Source organism: Sphaeramia orbicularis, chromosome 4 (assembly GCF_902148855.1).
Source record: "Sphaeramia orbicularis chromosome 4, fSphaOr1.1, whole genome shotgun sequence".
Lineage (NCBI taxonomy): Eukaryota > Metazoa > Chordata > Actinopteri > Kurtiformes > Apogonidae > Sphaeramia > Sphaeramia orbicularis.
In genome coordinates, this window is record NC_043960.1 from 53,065,210 (window position 1) to 53,082,691 (window position 17,482).

Consider the following 17,482-nt stretch of genomic DNA (forward strand, 5'->3'; position numbering starts at 1 on the left):
ACAGTAAAGTAAAAGTCTTAACTGCAACTTAGCAAGAGCAAGGGTTCAGCAAATTAAAGAAACAAGCATCAAAGAGCTTATACTTTCATGAATTAACTGCCAATGGCTAGTTTTTTGGGGGGGGTGTTTTTGTGAAATGTTTTGTTTGTTTTGGTACACTTTTCTGCCCATTAGTTGGCAGCTTGTGCACCCAAAGCTGGCAAAGGTCAGAGCTCGCCCGCAGCCCAGCACTTGGCATCCGTCACAGTGACAGTTCCCAGTGAGACCCTGGTCACTAGCAGAACAGCTCAAGAATAACACAGCCGCTGCAGAGGTCACACGCAGTCATGTTAGGAATGTTTCAAAGCATGGGGGTCATGGAAAGCAGCAGTAAAAAAAAGGATAAATATTAGTTATTCCATGACTGAGAGAGGAGATAAGGGGGGAAAAATGTGCTATGATGTGATTAAAGCACTTCCTTGTAAAACAACAGATGTAAAATCATTAATGAAAATGAAAGAGGATATTTCAATGCAACATTTAAGGGTGACTGAAAAAAAAAAAAAAACAGAATAAAAGGATGTGACTGGGGTTGAATGAGAGAAGGTAGACTTAATAGAACAAACTGTAAATCAAAAATAAATAACTGGAACGTTGATGAAAAAAGGTAGAAGGGTCTTAAAAACAGCTGCCGCCATGACATCCATGCATTTGTGCCGACTTAAAAGAGAGGCAATTTAGTATTCCAGGAATTATCTGGAAAGTTGCGAATGGACTACTGGACACTGAGACTGCTGAATGCCACAGGAAGAGGACACTTTTTGGAGAAAACATAAAAAAAGAAAACGAACACAGGAAGAGAAAAGAAAAAGACCTCACCGATAAAAGCCTCTATTTGCAAAAAAAACCCCAAAAGCAACACATTTTTGTGGTTAAAAAAAAAAGAAAGAAAGAAAAAAAAAAAACACAAATTAAGCAGAAGAGAGAGAAGCAGAGTAATGGGCATTTGCGATAAAGCTGACAGATCTGGAGGATTACTTCAAACGGATGAGGGAAATCTTTTTGTTTTTCTTTTTCCGATTCGGAGTGTAATTTGGGGAGATAATTTTGTGAACCACTTGCTCACTGAGTGTGTGTTAATGGCCTAAAGTAAGCCAGTGATTGTGCCAGGGTTTTTGGTTGTTTTTAATAAGCATGCTGAAAAAAATTTACATTTGATAGGCAAAGTTAAGTTTTACTCCCATACTTGTCTCTCTGTAGGTCACTAGAGGGAAGCACAAGGGAAAAGCACAAAACATGACAAAAAATGCCATTTCAGTGTCAGAGTAGAGGAGCACACATATTTAAACCTTTTATGCTTAATGTCTATATACAGCTAACATAGAATGATTTTCACTTGGTCCTGCTGTAGCCAAAACACCTTAATGCAAATGTTGCATTAAGAAGATTAGGTTTAAATAAAAGTTCTGCTTAAAACACACACAAAAATACATAAATCACCTAATAAAGTCAGGAGCATTAATCTTAATAAGCATGCAGTTTATACTAGAGCTTCAGGTCTACACCACTGTTTACATTATCTGAAGACAGAGCGCGTAGTATCACATTCCCGTCTTAATCATTATGTCTCATTCGGAGTTCGGAAAAGAGCAATATGAGAACTCAGAGAGTGGATCATGACAAACCACAAAAATCTGTGTCCTACATGAAAACATGTGCGGATTCTTACACAGACACACATACTGGTGCAGTGTCTATGTGTGATGTGCAACCACATGCACTGTGTACTGTATTAACCCATAAGGACCCAGTGTTACTTTTCTGGCTCTTTCCAAATACATTTTTCTCGATATTTAACCATCCATATGTGACTTAGCACCATTTATTGTAAAATTATGTTCTGTATTTTGTGTTTTTTCAATGCAAATCAGTTATTTTCCAAATTTTAATTCCTTGATCATGTAGATGCTGATAAAAGCTCAGATTAAGACCCGGTGCTACTTTTATGGCAGTTTCCAAATAATTTTTTTTTCTCAATTTAACCTTTCTTATATGATTTATCACCATTTATTATAATATAATCCTCTGTATTTTTTTTCGCAGTATAAATCATATACTTTCCTACATTTATTTTACTGAACATGTAAATGTTCATAAAAGCTCAGATTAAAGTTGATTGTTATTATATCAAAAACAGAGAAAACTAAAAAAAAAAAAAAAGTGACTTTCTCTGCAAAATCTGTCATTAACTGAACATAAACCCAGTGTGTCCATCCACTGTCATTGATCCAACTCCATGGGTTTTACTGGTGAATTTACTGGTGGTTTCTCTGATCACATCACCATAAAATATATGCTAATACTAAGAACACAGCCTATGACATCTTCATGGTTTTTTGTAAACATCTATGTGTGCTGTAAAAATAAACATTTCAACCCATAAAGACCCAGTGCTACCTCTGTGTCAGTTCCCAAATGAAGTTTTCTCTGTATTTAACCTTTCTTAAGTGAGTTATTACCATTGATTGTAATATTATCTTCCGTATTTAGCATTTTTTTCAGTGTAAATCATTTATTTTCCTGTATTTAATTCACTGATCATGTAGATGGTCATTAAAGCTCAGATTAAAGTTGAGGGTTATTATATAAAAAAACAGAGAAAACTATAGAAAAAGCCACTTTTTCAGCAAAAAATATCAACTTAACATAAAAACAAGTGTCATTGATCCAACTCCATGGGTTTTACTGTTGAATTTACTGGTGGTTTCTCTGATCACATCACCATAAAATATATGCTAATACTAAGAACACAGCCTATGACATCTTCATGGTTTTTTGTAAACATCTATGTGTGCTGTAAAAATAAACATTTCAACCCATAAAGACCCAGTGCTACCTCTGTGTCAGTTCCCAAATGAAGTTTTCTCTGTATTTAACCTTTCTTAAGTGAGTTATTACCATTGATTGTAATATTATCTTCCGTATTTAGCATTTTTTTCAGTGTAAATCATTTATTTTCCTGTATTTAATTCACTGATCATGTAGATGGTCATTAAAGCTCAGATTAAAGTTGAGGGTTATTATATAAAAAAACAGAGAAAACTATAGAAAAAGCCACTTTTTCAGCAAAAAATATCAACTTAACATAAAAACAAGTGTCATTGATCCAACTCCATGGGTTTTACTGTTGAATTTACTGGTGGCTTCTCTGATCGCGTCACCATAAAATATATGCTAATACTAAGAACACAGCCTATGACATCTTCATGGTTTTTTGTAAACATCTATGTGTGCTGTAAAAATAAACATTTCAACCCATAAAGACCCAGTGCTACTTCTGTGTCAGTTCCCAAATGAAGTTTTCTCTGTATTTAACCTTTCTTAAGTGAGTTATTACCATTGATTGTAATATTATCTTCCGTATTTAGCATTTTTTTCAGTGTAAATCATTTATTTTCCTGTATTTAATTCACTGATCATGTAGATGGTCATTAAAGCTCAGATTAAAGTTGAGGGTTATTATTTAAAAAAACAGAGAAATCTGTAGAAAAAGCCACTTTTTCAGCAAAAAATATCAACTGAACATAAAAACAAGTGTCATTGATCCAACTCCATGGGTTTTACTGGTGAATCAATGTTGTAGAAGATGACGGTGTTTCCATGGTAACTACGGAGCCTCTGAATGTCCAAATGGGTCATATCTGATGACCATGAAGAGACGAAGAACTGTATTTTACACCAGTTACTTACATGTATTGATAGATTCAGTGGATCAGCAGGTATTAAACAGTTTAGATCAGTAGATGGTTTTGGTTAAAGGTGGACGTTTGGGTCTTTATGGGTTAAGAGTTTGTGAGACAATGATTCAGAGGGAAAGGCAATACTGCCGAGCATCCTGCTTTGCATTTGGCTTGCAGTTGTAAACTTAACTGGAGAGACAGAGCGAAAGACAAAGCAAGAGAGAGAAAGGAGACAAAGATAAGAGAACAGGGGGAAAAAAAAAAAGCCTGAAAGCATTTGAAAGTATTAAGTAAGCACACCTGGCGAGTTAAACACTGGAGCCGTGGGGGTGTTACATACGACTGTCTCAGCCAGTAAGGTGTTATAAGGGTTGTTAGTGCCTTGAGGTCGAAGAAGAGGATTTGTTAGTAGATAATTCCCGGTCATTCCTAAAGTGGCAAGACAGAAGAGGAGGCAAGATAAGTTGATGGGGTACAGAGCCAGCAGACATTTCAAATTTAATAGAGAGAAGGAAAATTTCAGAAACTTTGTCTTTTGAGGCGTGAAATGTCATTCAGGAGCACCCTGCCAAAATGTGAAACCAGGGTGTTTATTTTGAAGCCAAGGACCCAGAATCGAGTTCTGAAAGCGACAAGGGAGGTGTGAGCAAACAGCTGCAGATACTCTGCTTTTTTTGTTGTCCCTCCTCCTTGTCATGGTAAACAAGCACAAGTTGGTTTTTTTTTCTCTGCGTTTTCGGTTTATTTGTTGTGTTGTGTTGCGGGTCATTGTGAAACCATCAATTTACGAAGCAATTTCCGACCCTTTGTGCTCATTATTGCATCCGTCATCAGTGCTTTTCAGAAGTCATAATTTTTGAACAAGTCTGCCCTTACACAATTGCACAAAGGTTTTACTGTCTGAACGAGATCCAAAAATTAAATGGTACCTATGACAAAGCACAAAATCCACCCAGTTTCTGAAGTCAAAATGTTGTATTTGAACAAAAATAAATTGGTTACTTTGGTTCCAAACCTGCTCTTTCTTTCCATTTTTTGCCCTAGCTACCTGAGGTACTGAGGTATTTCCACTGCCATTTATCACTTGTGTTAAATGCCATCTGTCATGTTGGGAAGTCTCCAGGGATGTTTTTAATGACAGGGAAGTGCTTCCAGGAGATAGAGCCCTCCTTTAGTGCACTGACTCTCCAGGGTAACTAGGCTTCTACACCCCGGAGTGATCAATATCCAACCTTTACATTAACATCTCCAGGAAACGGTACAGTTAGGAAAAAAAAAAAAAAAAGAAAGTCCTACATCTATATTGTGACTGATGCATCGAAAAGTCAAAATGTGCTTTAAAGCTCAGGGTATAATGTTTTACCTTGTGGGAAGTGACAGCAAATAAAAAAATAGTAAGAAAAAGAAGAAGAAGAAGAGGAAGGAGGCAAATAGAGGCAGCGACTGGAGTCAGCGGAGGGGAGAGAGGGGGGGTAAAGTTAAACTACCTCGGTGTAAACCCTCTTTCCCTCGCATGCTTGGAAAGCCATTTCAGAGGGAGGCAGCGGAAAGCTTACCAACACACTAAGCACTCCAGGTCAGCCAGAGTTGAACATCATCTTCTCATCATCATATTTGTGCTCAAGCTAAATAATAAATGACATTTTTTTTCTCTCCCCCTCTCATAAATCCTCCTGTAAAGTAACAGGGGTCACCTTATATGCCAGGCAACAAATGGCCTCTTTCTGCATGTTAAGATTTTCCAAAAATAAAACTTCTTTTTTTTTTTTTTTTGCCCTCCTGTTTTTAGTTTTGTCTATGTTTCCCCCGAGTCTGGATATGAACTTTGGACAGCCAGCACTTAAATGAAAAACTCCTCTAGCCTTGCCCCAATTTAAGACTGATGTTACTGGCCAGAATGACAGCACAGAGTATTTGTGGACAGATTTTTGTAATCCTTTGCTGGCAGAACAGGGAGCCTAGATCTAAAGGCCTAGATCTCTCTCTCTCTATCTCTTTATTTTTTATTTTTTAACCGCTCTATCGTTTCAAGCTGAAGACATTTATTACAAATACCAGAGCAAGAGCTTGTATTTGAGATCATTGGAACCCAAAGGAGGTATTTTCAGCGAGATGATGAAACGTGTGCATAGGTGTGTGCATGTGGAGAGAAATGAGGTGTTAACTGACCTTGGTTAAGGGTGGAGGTGCTGTTGATGTCACCTGAGATAAAGGAGGACTCAGATTGCTTTCTTACGGTGTCATTCCACATTCTCCTGATACGACTCTGTCAGGTCAACAAGGGACAGTTGTTAGGACTTTTAGATCCTTTTTCTTTTATCCTCTTTATTCTGAACACCACAGCGGGGGTCTCCAAACATTAGCTCACAACCACGTTCTGATCAGCTGTCTAATGTCACATGTATGTTTCTTTCAAGTAGCTTTAGTTGGTGACTTTGTAACATTAATGGTTGTGTCTGTTCTGGTTTGAAATGTTCGGAATTTTTGGAGAAAAAAAAATAAATTTGTCGGGGAGCTGGAAAATTGGTTCTCAGCTGGAACCCAAAAAAATACAGATTTCCCCTTGTGAACTGCTGCAGGCATGTCATATTCTACCGGACGGGAAGGGCTGATGGAGACGACATCAATGCAGACGAAGAGAATCCAGAGGAAAAAAGAAAAAAAAACAGTATTTGGTGGTGATTTGGTGGCTTTTCATTAATACAGTAGTTATTTTGTGTGTTTGTTTTTTTAGTGTGTGTCTATATATATATGTGTGTGTGTGTGTGTGTGTGTGTGTGTCTGTGTGTGTGTCCATGTGGGCACTGGCCTCCGTTAATGCTGTTGAACAGGGGTCTCAAACATGTGGCCCGGGGGCCAAATGCGGCCCACCAAAGGTTCCAATGCGGCCCGTGGGATGAATTTGCAAAGTGTAAAAAATTCCACAGTCAAGGCTGTCGAACTCATTTTAGTTCCGGTTCCACATACAGACCAATATGACCTACAGTAAAATAATAGCATAAAAACCTACAAAAAGTAATGACTCCATATTTTCTTCTCGGTTTGATGTGAAAAAAAATTACACTATGCCTATAAATAATGACAACTTCAAATTTTTGTCTTGGTTTTAGTACAAAAACATAACATTAAATTATGAAAATACTTAAATTTACAAACTACCCTGAAACAATAAAATGTGAATAATCTGAAGAAATATGAAGAACCTGAAATGTCTAAAGAAAATTAAGCACAATTTTAACTATTTTCTGCCAGTTACTTAGTGTTTAGTGTCTTTGTGGCAGATACTTCAGGGCAAAAATAGGGCTGACAAACCACTCCAGGACCCCCAAAAACTGAAGTCAACGTCGTCATCGAGACTGATGGACAAACAACAGTGTCTTTGTAGATCAGATCCATAATGCACATGTATACGTGATAAGTTGAGGTGTAATATTGTTAAAATTGCACTCATTTTTCATAAGAGATTTCAGTTTTTTCAGGTTATTCAGATCTTTTTTGTTTGGATAGTTTATAAAATTAAGTATTTTCATAATTTAATGGGAGTTTTTTGCACTAAAACATAGACAAAAATTTGGAGCTTTCGTTATTTATAGGTTATTATGCAATTATTTTACTGGTCCGGCCCACTGCAGATCAAATTGGGCTGAATGTGGAACGTGAAAGAAAATGAGTTTGAGAGCCCTGCTGTAGAAACATAATGATGGAAAAGGCCAATCTGACATATATACACCAGGTTTCATAGCTAAACGACGGTCAATAAAAGGCTAAAACTAAATAAAGCACATATGTTAATACGTGTTCATGTAATAAAATGAACCACTCTTGGCCATTTTCATTTAGTCAAATTATCAAAGCAAGGATGGAGACCCCTGCACTAAACACGTATCCCTCCTCATATGCTTACTGATACGTAATGAGGCATGGGCAATACTGACACTCATTTCCACTGTAAACTAATTTGTAAGTTAACGTAGGAATGGCCTAGGCTTCAGTCATGAGTATCTCGATTAAAGGTAGATGTTTAAGTGTAACAGGGCCGTTCCTGCTTAAGCACAGTACTGTATATCTAAACCTAATGTCTAAGACGGTCTATTAACCTGTAATAAGAAAGGGATAAAGCAAATAGGTTGTAGCAGTTTTGGCTTTCCCCACAATAAATTGTGCTTGCAGTGCTCTTTAAATAGCGCAGTTTAATTTTTTCATGCACGTGACGTTAGTGAGAAACAACATAAAAGCAAGTGCTAAAGGGGCAGAACAGAAGAAAGGTACTCATGCAGTGCAGCAGATGCTGCTCATAAAAAATGTGGTGTGATGTTTCTGTGTTTTCATCTGCCTCTGGAATAAAATGCATCATGTGCAGTTTTTTAAAGTAAATGCTTATGATTGGATTACATCATCATAATCAAGTGTACATTTACACAACACTGTAAATTAATAATAACATGAGTGTGTTTATAGGGCTTGGCAATACATAGATAATAATCACAACAAATGTCGAATCCTTATTTCTGTCATGAGAAAGACTAATATTGGTTGGAGTGCAAATGGAACAAACTGCATGGATATAAATGGTTTTACATGATTTTTCAATGACAAAATAAGGCCAAAATCATGGTAAAATGAGGTAAATAATAACTGTAGATGTAAAACATAAAACAATAGCAAAAAATGATGTAAAAGACTTAAAAAGATGAAAACTGCACAAGGCAAAAACACTCCTGAAAGTTTCCATTTTAAAATTTAGTGTCTATTTTCTTCTTAAACTTTCTATTTGTTTGTTTAAATTAAACGAGTCTGTTACAAGAGGAAACCAACTGGAAAGATGTTTGTTTTGGTTTGAAGCTTTTCTTAATGGGCCTAAATGGTTGAAACTGATTTTTGTATTGGACAATGTAAATAAAACAAATCATATAGACAAAGGGTTAGAAAAAATTCCAGAAAATAATGTTTATTATGATATAAAATATGGCAATTATCACCAAGCCCAGTGTGTTTGAGCAGAACCTGTAGTGTCCTCTGGTTTGTGTGAGTGTCCGGTTGAATAAAGCGGTGCTCTACCTGTGTACCAGAGGAGTAGCGTGCGCTGGTCCGTGTGGTGGAAGTCTTTGCAGAACCATGTGAGCTCTCAGTCGGCAGCCCGCCGCAGCAGTACGTGTGGCGGAAGCACTTGCTGTACTCTTTGCGGACCTGCATGAGCAAACAGCCCAGTGTTTACATAAAATGTTGACTTTACATATGACTTTAGCCGCGATCTTCAAGCCAGTAGTGTTTACTCGCTCTATCAGCATGGGGTGCTGCTGCTCTGTGGATTCTGTATACGTTTACAAAAGGTCCCGCCTCTACTATTTAAATTCAGAGCAGTTCACCTTGAAAAGAACAAAAATCCCGGGGCTGAGGGTAACAACAAACTTGCCTTTTTCTGGAGAAGGCAGTGGAAGATGAAGATAAACATTCCTTGGAAGGTGTTGAATATGGTGAAGAGGTACGCCATGACGATCGAAGCCTCGTTGATGAAGAAGAGACCGAAGGACCACGTCAGACCAAGTAGACACAGCAGCGCGAAGGCCCCCATGACCCAGGACCTGAAAGGACAAGGGGCACACCACCAGTCCAGCATGAGAGGAATTTAATGTTCAAAAAAACAACCTCCGTTTGGATTTGTCACCATCATAACTATGACAAACTAGGAAAAAGTCTGCGAAACAGGTGACGGAAAAATAATTAAATGACACCAATGACATTATCTGACTTAAACCCCCCTGGCCCACCACACACACACACACACACACACACACACACACACATACAGAAACACACACTTTAAAGCAAAAGCATACACTCCCTACTGCTGGGGGATATGTTGCCACTAATGAGTATTTTAACCCTTAGGGGTCTGAGCCTATTTTGTCCATTTTTGAGTACTTTTGATTTTGCCTTTATATACTACATAAAGAAATGTTTACTATACTCATGTTTGGTATTGTTTTTTTCAGCACAACTTCATCTATCTCACCTGCCTATTATTTTTTTCACTTTAACCTACTATATCAACATAAAAGGACAAAAAACACACAAAAATTATAAAATCTGATTTGAAAAATATATATAATTTATTGCATAAATAACACAGAGATGCTTAAGGAACCTTTTCAAAAACTTTAAAAGTGAATATCGGTTCTAAATATTAGGTATATAAAAATTAAATTGTGATAAATTAAAACTGTACTCAAATATTTGACATAAAAGCATATCTTTACATAGGCGCCGCATTTGTTTACAAAGAATCTGCAGATTCAGCCATTTTTTTCCGTTTTGAAAAAGGTCAAAAAATGACAAAGATATGGTCAGAAATATAATGCCCCCCCACCTCATTTTCACACTTTTACTCAGGTTTGTTTGCTCCGGTTTCAAAACATCATATCTCCAGTTGTATTTACTCTATCAACATCAAATAAAATGCTCAAAAACAACCTCTGTTTGGATTTGTCACCATCATAACTATGACAAACTAGGAAAAAGTCCGTGAAAGAGGTGATGGAAAAATAATTAAATGACATTATCTGACTTAAACCCCCTGGCCCACCACAAACACACACACACACTCTAAAGTAAAAGCATACACTCCCTACTGCTGGGGGATATGTTGCCACGGTAACGTTTGCCATATCAGTCAATATCAATAATTATGATGATGAATGTCAAATGAGTATTTCTTTAAAGGGTCTTTTGATCCTGAGCAGAAGCTGAAGTAACCAGACAGTTATCTGTGGTTTTACATCAGTTGTAAATATTAAGGATGAAACAAGATACAAAAGGCAAAATGAGACAAAAATGACAAAACAAGATGGGAAAACTACATAAAAGACGCAGAGGATAAATACTTTGTAAAAGATACGACAAGATGAAACTGACAGAAAAGACATCAAGAACAATAACACTCTTCTAGTTTCTCTTAAATAATTTTGTGCTTATTTTGCTTATTTCTTATAATTTAATTTTCAGTCAAAATTCCTCCATTCAAACAGAACAGACCTCCCTTCAAAGACCCCAAGCCCATGACAAAGTTGCATTTGTTCTCTGGGTGCTTTTGTGAAACTGGGTACATTTTGGTACCTGGCACTTTTTCCGTCTTTTCAGACCCAATAATAAAAGGTAAATGTAGACATATTTCCTCTCAGGATGAACCTAATGATGACCTCAGATAAATGCCAAGAAATTATACTCTTGCTCTGAGCCATCCCATATTTAATGAATAAAATAAAACATTGGGGCCAAAAATAGGACCCAAATTGGGACATGAAAAACTACCTTAGGTGTCAGTGCATTAGATGTGAAAACATGTCTGTAAATGGTCTTCTATAGACTATAAATAAAGACTCTGTGTTAAATGTGTCGATCCTAGTGGTTTTTCTAATCCACACACGTGGGTTTTTCATCAGTCTTAGTCTCATTCCAGGTTTTGTATGGAACCCATCGTGTCCACTCACGTTACATGCAAAACCTGCCCAGTTAAAGGCATATAAATTGCGAATGATTTTTCAACAGCAGTCATTTTTGTGAAACACTCTGCCTTGGATAATTAGTTCAATTCCCAAAGTGAGAGAATAAAGACATATTAAATAAAAATAGTAGCATGTAATTTTCATGTCCTTTTGACCGTGTTACATACAGATTTTTGTATTAAATATAATGTAAAATAATATAAAAATGTGTTTTATCTGAAAAATAGTTTGTCTTTTATTTCAGTAAACATTTCTTTTTTAATTAGACCCAAAATGCTCCCAAACCTGCTTCATAACATTAGTCTACATCTGGTTTGAATTTTTAGACCCCAGGTCCTATTTTTAGGACCAGTTTCATAGAAGCACCTATATTGGAATCTTGCATCTTTACACCTGCTTTTGCATTGCCTTGGCTTCCTTGGAAACTCTGGTGAAGGTGGTCCTAGAAACAGTATCTGGTCGTCCCCTTATGGGACTTGCGTTCATGCAGTGGAAACACCAAAAAAGCTGTGCTCAGTGGAGCCGCTACCAACGGTGAAAAGTGGCATCAGAGGCAGAATATTCAAAACAATCGTCCAACATCAAGATACATGAGGACAATTAAGTAAACCAATAAAACATTTGATTATTTTAGCTGAGAAAGTAAACAAAGCATCACAATAATGATATTCATAAAGATAATGATATTCATTGCGATAAATATTTTAGTACCCAGCCCTAACACTCCCTGTCTCAGAACTGTTAAGACATTTTATCTCATTATATGTAAATGACATTTTGTGTTAGAACATAACGGAATAAGCAGAGAACACAAACAATAAACTATCTATACTTGAAACTATTTCTCTAGTGCATGTTCTGTCAAAACTCCGTAATAAGGTGTATGTGAAGACTTAAAAAACAAACTACAAACAAGCAGCACTTTAATTTATAAATGTGATCTAACAAAGGCAAATATTAAACATATATGCTTTTTATGTTTCTTGTAATTGGGAAGAAGTAAACATCTAATGAGTGTTTTAACCCTTAGGGGTCTGAGCCTATTTTGTCCATTTCTGAGTACTTTTGATTTTGCCTTTATATACTATGTAAAGAAATGTTTACTATACCCATGTTTGGTATTGTTTTTTTCAGCACAACTTCATCTATCTCATCTGTCTATTATTTTTTAACTTTAACCTACTATATCAACACAAAAGGACAAAAATCACAAAAAAAAAGATAAAATCTGATTTGAAAAATATATATAATTAAACAAAAAACAAAGATGCTTAACAAACTTTTTCAAAGACTTTAAAAGTGAATATTGGTTCCAAATATTAGGTATATAAAATCTAGATTGTAATAAATTCAAACTGTATTCAAATATTTGACATAAAAGCATATCTTTACATACAATCCGCAGATTTAGCCAGTTTTTTCTGTTTTGAAATGAGACAAAAAATGATGAAGATATGGTCAGAAATACAACGCCCCCCCACCTCATTTTCATACTTTTACTCACGTTTATTTGCTCCAGTTTCAAACCATCATATCTCTAGTTGTATTTGCTCTATGAACCTCAAATAAAAAGTAGGAGAGTGTTTCAAGCCCGCACTTTCAAATGCAATTTCCCCCTGTGGTCTACGTGACTGACTTCCGATGCTACAACGTGTTGAAAATGTCATGTGATTCAGTCACAGGGCCGTGACCGTGGACCCCTAAGGGTTAACATAAAGTTGCTTGATTATATTGAATTGAAAACCCAAAAATGCAGCGGGTCCAACAGACCCACAACAGTGGCCGAATAACAAAAACATGAACACCACACAGGGGATAAATGATGAAAGAGATGCCCCAACTTGTGTGTGAAGGTCCTGTGGAGCCTTCAGACACCAGCAGCAGTCACAGTTCACCGCTCAAACACAACAACAACAACAACAACCACAACAACAACAACAACAACACCCGATGTGAGGGCGACGGCCATGGTGAAAGTGAACAGTCACATGGAAGGAGGATGAAGAGTGTCGAAGCTGCAGTTGGGGAGACGATAGACCGGCAAAGGGAAGGAAAAGAATGGAGGATAAAGAAAGAGAGAAAGAAAGAAAGACAGGTGGGAAAGAAAAGAAAAAGAATAAACGAAGAGAGAGGATCAACTACAAGCTGAAGAGAAGACTTCTGGGCAACGTGTCCTTACTTGATAAACCGTTTATTATCTTCATAGCTAGAGAGCATGATAAGCAGGAAGAGAGAAACACAATTAGATCAGAGCGCAGAACAGCGTGAGTTAGTCGGCATTTGACTAAAGATATCTTCAACTTTGATCCAAGGGAAATCACGGGAGGCAATGAAATCAAGGCTTTAACAAGGACTGAGAGTTGTATGTTTTACAGTTGATGATTCAATTACATTGTTCTGTGCAAAAGCAGTTTACTTTGTCTGTGCTCGGGTTTGAATTGCTGCCTCTACTGCTGTAAACGTGGGTGGTGTAGTGTGGGTACAAAAATTATCTGAGGTGTATAGTAAAAGCTTACCCAGGCAAATCGGTATTATAGTAGCCATCACAAACGCGATAATTACTGGTGCGGATCGCAGAGCACAGAGAGAGGAGAGTGATAGGAGAAGAGAAAGGAGAGGGTGCGTGTTAACTTTGCTTTTACATGCAACATGCAATGACACTGGTGCTATACTGACTCACAAAAAAAAAGCAGAACACACATAGAAAAGGACCACAAAGCAACAGGAAGCTGTAAACTAATAAACAGCTTGTTTCTGTACAAAAATGATTTCCAACATGAGGTACAAATGCACACAAATGTGAGCGCCACCATGCTGGGTAAATATGTTCTACTGTGGTTTCCTTGATAAGGGAGTAGTCTGTCTCAAATAAACCAAGAAGTCTAAATAAGCCCTTCTCTGGCTGTTCCTCTTGATTGCAGTTTTACCACAGTGCTGTAACGTCGCACACATTCATTAAGGGGGAAAAAATGAAAAATAACAAACACTGGATTAAAAATAGTAACACGGCTGCTACTACAACACAGTGGAAGTCGAAATATGTAATCTAATGGCGCAAACAGATGCAGGGCTGTGCTACTGAGAGCTACCAAACCATATAACCCCAAATGGAAGAGGCCCTGAAAATCACTCTGGAGTAAACAGCAATAAATATTGTTTTCACATAAGTGCAGACAACAAAACAAAACAATTAGTGCTTTGGAAAACATCGCTTTCCTTCCTAGAGCAAAACATACATGTGACACCAAAAGCCTGAACTACTGTAGGAGGGGGGGACCGTTAAGGGTCGGGTGCCGGTGGTTGTCTCAGGGAAGGAATTCTTTCCTGGGATCTATAAAAAAAAACGGGTTTTTGACAACTTGCTCCAGTGGCAAACACACACACATGGAAGCAGTTGGACTGTGCCCCACCCTAGCAGAGCCAACAGTGCATAGTTAAGCTGCAGCTTTATGATGTGTGTCATGCCAGCGCTATTCTGTGGCTAGTGGCTTGGAGCGAAGCAACAAAGGACAAAAAAGACGAGTCAAAGTCAGTGTGGTCGTTGTTACAGCTTAGTCAGGGTGAAAATATCAGTCGTCAATGGTGAGTTTTTCGGTGTTAAATGTAATTACATCGACATGACGAGCCAGAAAACAAAAATAAAAGGACTGTATATGTTCATGTTACTTGCTAGCCTAGTACAAAAATTAGGCTTGGAAGTGGGGGTGGTAATGCACTTCCTGATGGAACATTATTAACAAAAACATCATTACCTCAAGAGTAAAAGGGCCTTAGTTTTCCTGAGGGTAGTGGCAGAATAGCACCAGTGTTATACAGCTGATAAGCAAGAGAATGCGTGGGTTCAGCATATGAGGTTTTACTTACTTTATATTCTCCAGTCTGCTCGAGTCTGGTTTCAGGGTGGTAGAGTGCTTCACCATTTTGTACATTGTGATGACCAGGAAGATGAGATTGAGCTGTCAAAACAGAGTAATGGCAGTGTTAATACATGAAGATGTACGACTTGAGATAAAGCAGAAAGGGGGGGGGGTAAAAAAAACTGTTAATTTGTCTTTAAGTATTAAAAGACCTTCAAATCTCTGCATGTCCACAGACTAATCCAATAAACATCTATCGTTCCAGCCGGGCTCAGACGGGCTGACTGGCGCCAAATTTAGTGTCATTCTATATCAATAAGAGCATGGAAATGCATTAAAATCCATCACGGTAGAAAAAAAGAAGAAGAAGAGGAAGGAGCAGCCACACAGCAGCAGTCTGGTAAAGCCAGAAGGGAATAAAAAGTAGCAAGAGAAATAAGAGACCCTCTTGTTGTACAAAACAACTGCATATCATTTTATGCACATAGTGAAATATTATAAGATATAAGCAGCTACAAAAGGCTAGAGGGAACACGGTACTGTATATTTTGTTCAATTCTTGTGTATGGACAGATGAAGAGAGAGCAGGGGGAGGAAAAAAAAACCAAAACAAAGATAGTAAGAGATGGCGCTCGCTTGGCCGTGTTAATGTATTAAATCTAAAGAGAGCCAGTGGCACATATCAGGTTGAGACACAGATACTATGTGCTGGGTTTCTGCTCACATTTATTTGGTACCTTCAAAATCAATACCGTGATTTAGAGACACAAAAGCTGGATGAGCCAGCAAGGAGCCGCTCCAAATAATTTACTTCAAAAACATTTATTCATTTATTCTATTATTATTATTATTATTTAGTCCCTGACACAGCATGTATGCGCTTGCAGCAGATGAACCAGACTGTGTTTGTACTGGGAGCCAGGCATGTATAAATAATGTCAAGGAATATCTACCAAAGAGAAATTGAAAAGTGTGTCTCCAATTGTGCATATCAAAGAAAATACAAAAATACAACAGACAAATATATATATATATATATATATATATATATATATATATATATATATATATATATATATATATATATATAGAGAGAGAGAGAGAGAGAGAGAGAAAGAAAGCACTGTATTAGTTGCTTATTCTTGACAAAGAAGCTAGAAAAATAAACACATTTGCAGCAGCAAAACCTTTTCTTGAGGTGAGCCTTGTAAACATTGCATTTCGATGTTATCTTTAGAATACCAAAAGACTGTCAAGAGAAAAATAGAGACGCTTTGCTCATAGTGAGGGCATGAAATAAATGCATGACCTTTGTAAGGTGGACTCAGACCATGGACATTCACTCCTGAACAAGAATTCTCCATGTACCGGTGCATGCTGTTATCAAAAGGCGCCCTGTGATCAATACATCACCCCTCCACATGCAATCAGCTCATGGAGTCGTTCACAATAACCCTGGCAGTAAAAGAGAGAGGAAAAAAAAACGAAAAACAAACAACCTAAATCATGTTCCATCCTTTATAACACACGACACTGACACGATGGTTTGTTTAGCAGCTATCAGCCATTATATCTATCAGTCGCTGAGACAGACAGTGGGGTGGGGGGGTGGCAGGGACAGGAGGGCGAGGACTTTTGAAAAGCCCTTTCACACAGCCTGGAGTGGTGACATGGATCCAATGAGACAGAGGAGAAGGACACAGTACTTTAAAGTAACCTAGCAGCACGGCACATGTTCCCACCCCCACCGACATGCTTTCGCAGCCCTTCCCGGGGGATCCCCCTTTGCAAACACTGAGCCTTGCCTTGCCTTGCCTCTATCCTTCACTCTGTCTCTGAATCATCACTGCAAGCCATGCAGAAGCACCTCGCCACACTGGGACCGAGGAGAAAGCTTTTTTCTGAAGTGGACTGTGTGTGTACACACTGAACTCCAAATGAACTGCTGAGGATAAAATATTAAAGGTGCAGATGGAGCTGTCCAGATGATAAGAACTACTTGCGACGTGTCATGATCCAAGAGGCCTTGTGTTGAAGCTATCTCAAGCATACTAATGGCTTCCCCCACCACTCATTACTTCCATGTTCCCTTTTCATGGAGCTAATACCCCCTGTGCCCAGAGACAGGGCAACCTCCGCCTTAGAACATGGATCTAAATGCTTCTCGCTGGCTTTTGTTTTTTTATGTTGCTTCTGTTCAGTCTGATATTTAGGACTGGCTTCAGACAGGAGTGAAAGGACAAAAATAGGAAAAGTAAAAAAAAAGAAAAAGAAAGAAACAAAAGGATGAGTAAAAATCATGACCACCCTGGGTCAAAACCAATGTTTACTTGGCACAAACATGGTTTGGGAGGCGGGATCCAGACATGAGCCAAAGAAACACTTTTTTTCTCCTTGTCTTTTG

General features: G+C 37.8%; 1 protein-coding gene across 34 annotated transcripts in view; it reads right to left on the minus strand.

The window, feature by feature from the left end:
• adgrl2a (adhesion G protein-coupled receptor L2a) overlaps nucleotides 1-17,482 on the minus strand; it is a 157,557-nt gene that overhangs the window by 3,342 nt on the left and 136,733 nt on the right. For 8 of the 34 annotated variants that reach the window (XM_030131826.1, XM_030131824.1, XM_030131821.1 and 5 more), the window contains 8 exons: nucleotides 15,086-15,177; nucleotides 13,738-13,782; nucleotides 13,401-13,427; nucleotides 9,133-9,301; nucleotides 8,778-8,906; nucleotides 5,889-5,985; nucleotides 4,020-4,148; nucleotides 1,226-1,243 (listed from right to left, as the gene is read on the minus strand). In XM_030131826.1, the coding sequence (XP_029987686.1) occupies nucleotides 1,226-1,243; nucleotides 4,020-4,148; nucleotides 5,889-5,985; nucleotides 8,778-8,906; nucleotides 9,133-9,301; nucleotides 13,401-13,427; nucleotides 13,738-13,782; nucleotides 15,086-15,177 (706 nt within the window). Of the gene's footprint in view, nucleotides 1-1,191; nucleotides 1,244-4,019; nucleotides 4,149-5,888; nucleotides 5,986-8,777; nucleotides 8,907-9,132; nucleotides 9,302-13,400; nucleotides 13,428-13,737; nucleotides 13,783-15,085; nucleotides 15,178-17,482 lie in introns of all 34 variants that reach the window. The other 26 variants (XM_030131853.1, XM_030131832.1, XM_030131848.1 and 23 more) reach the window with 8 other exon arrangements.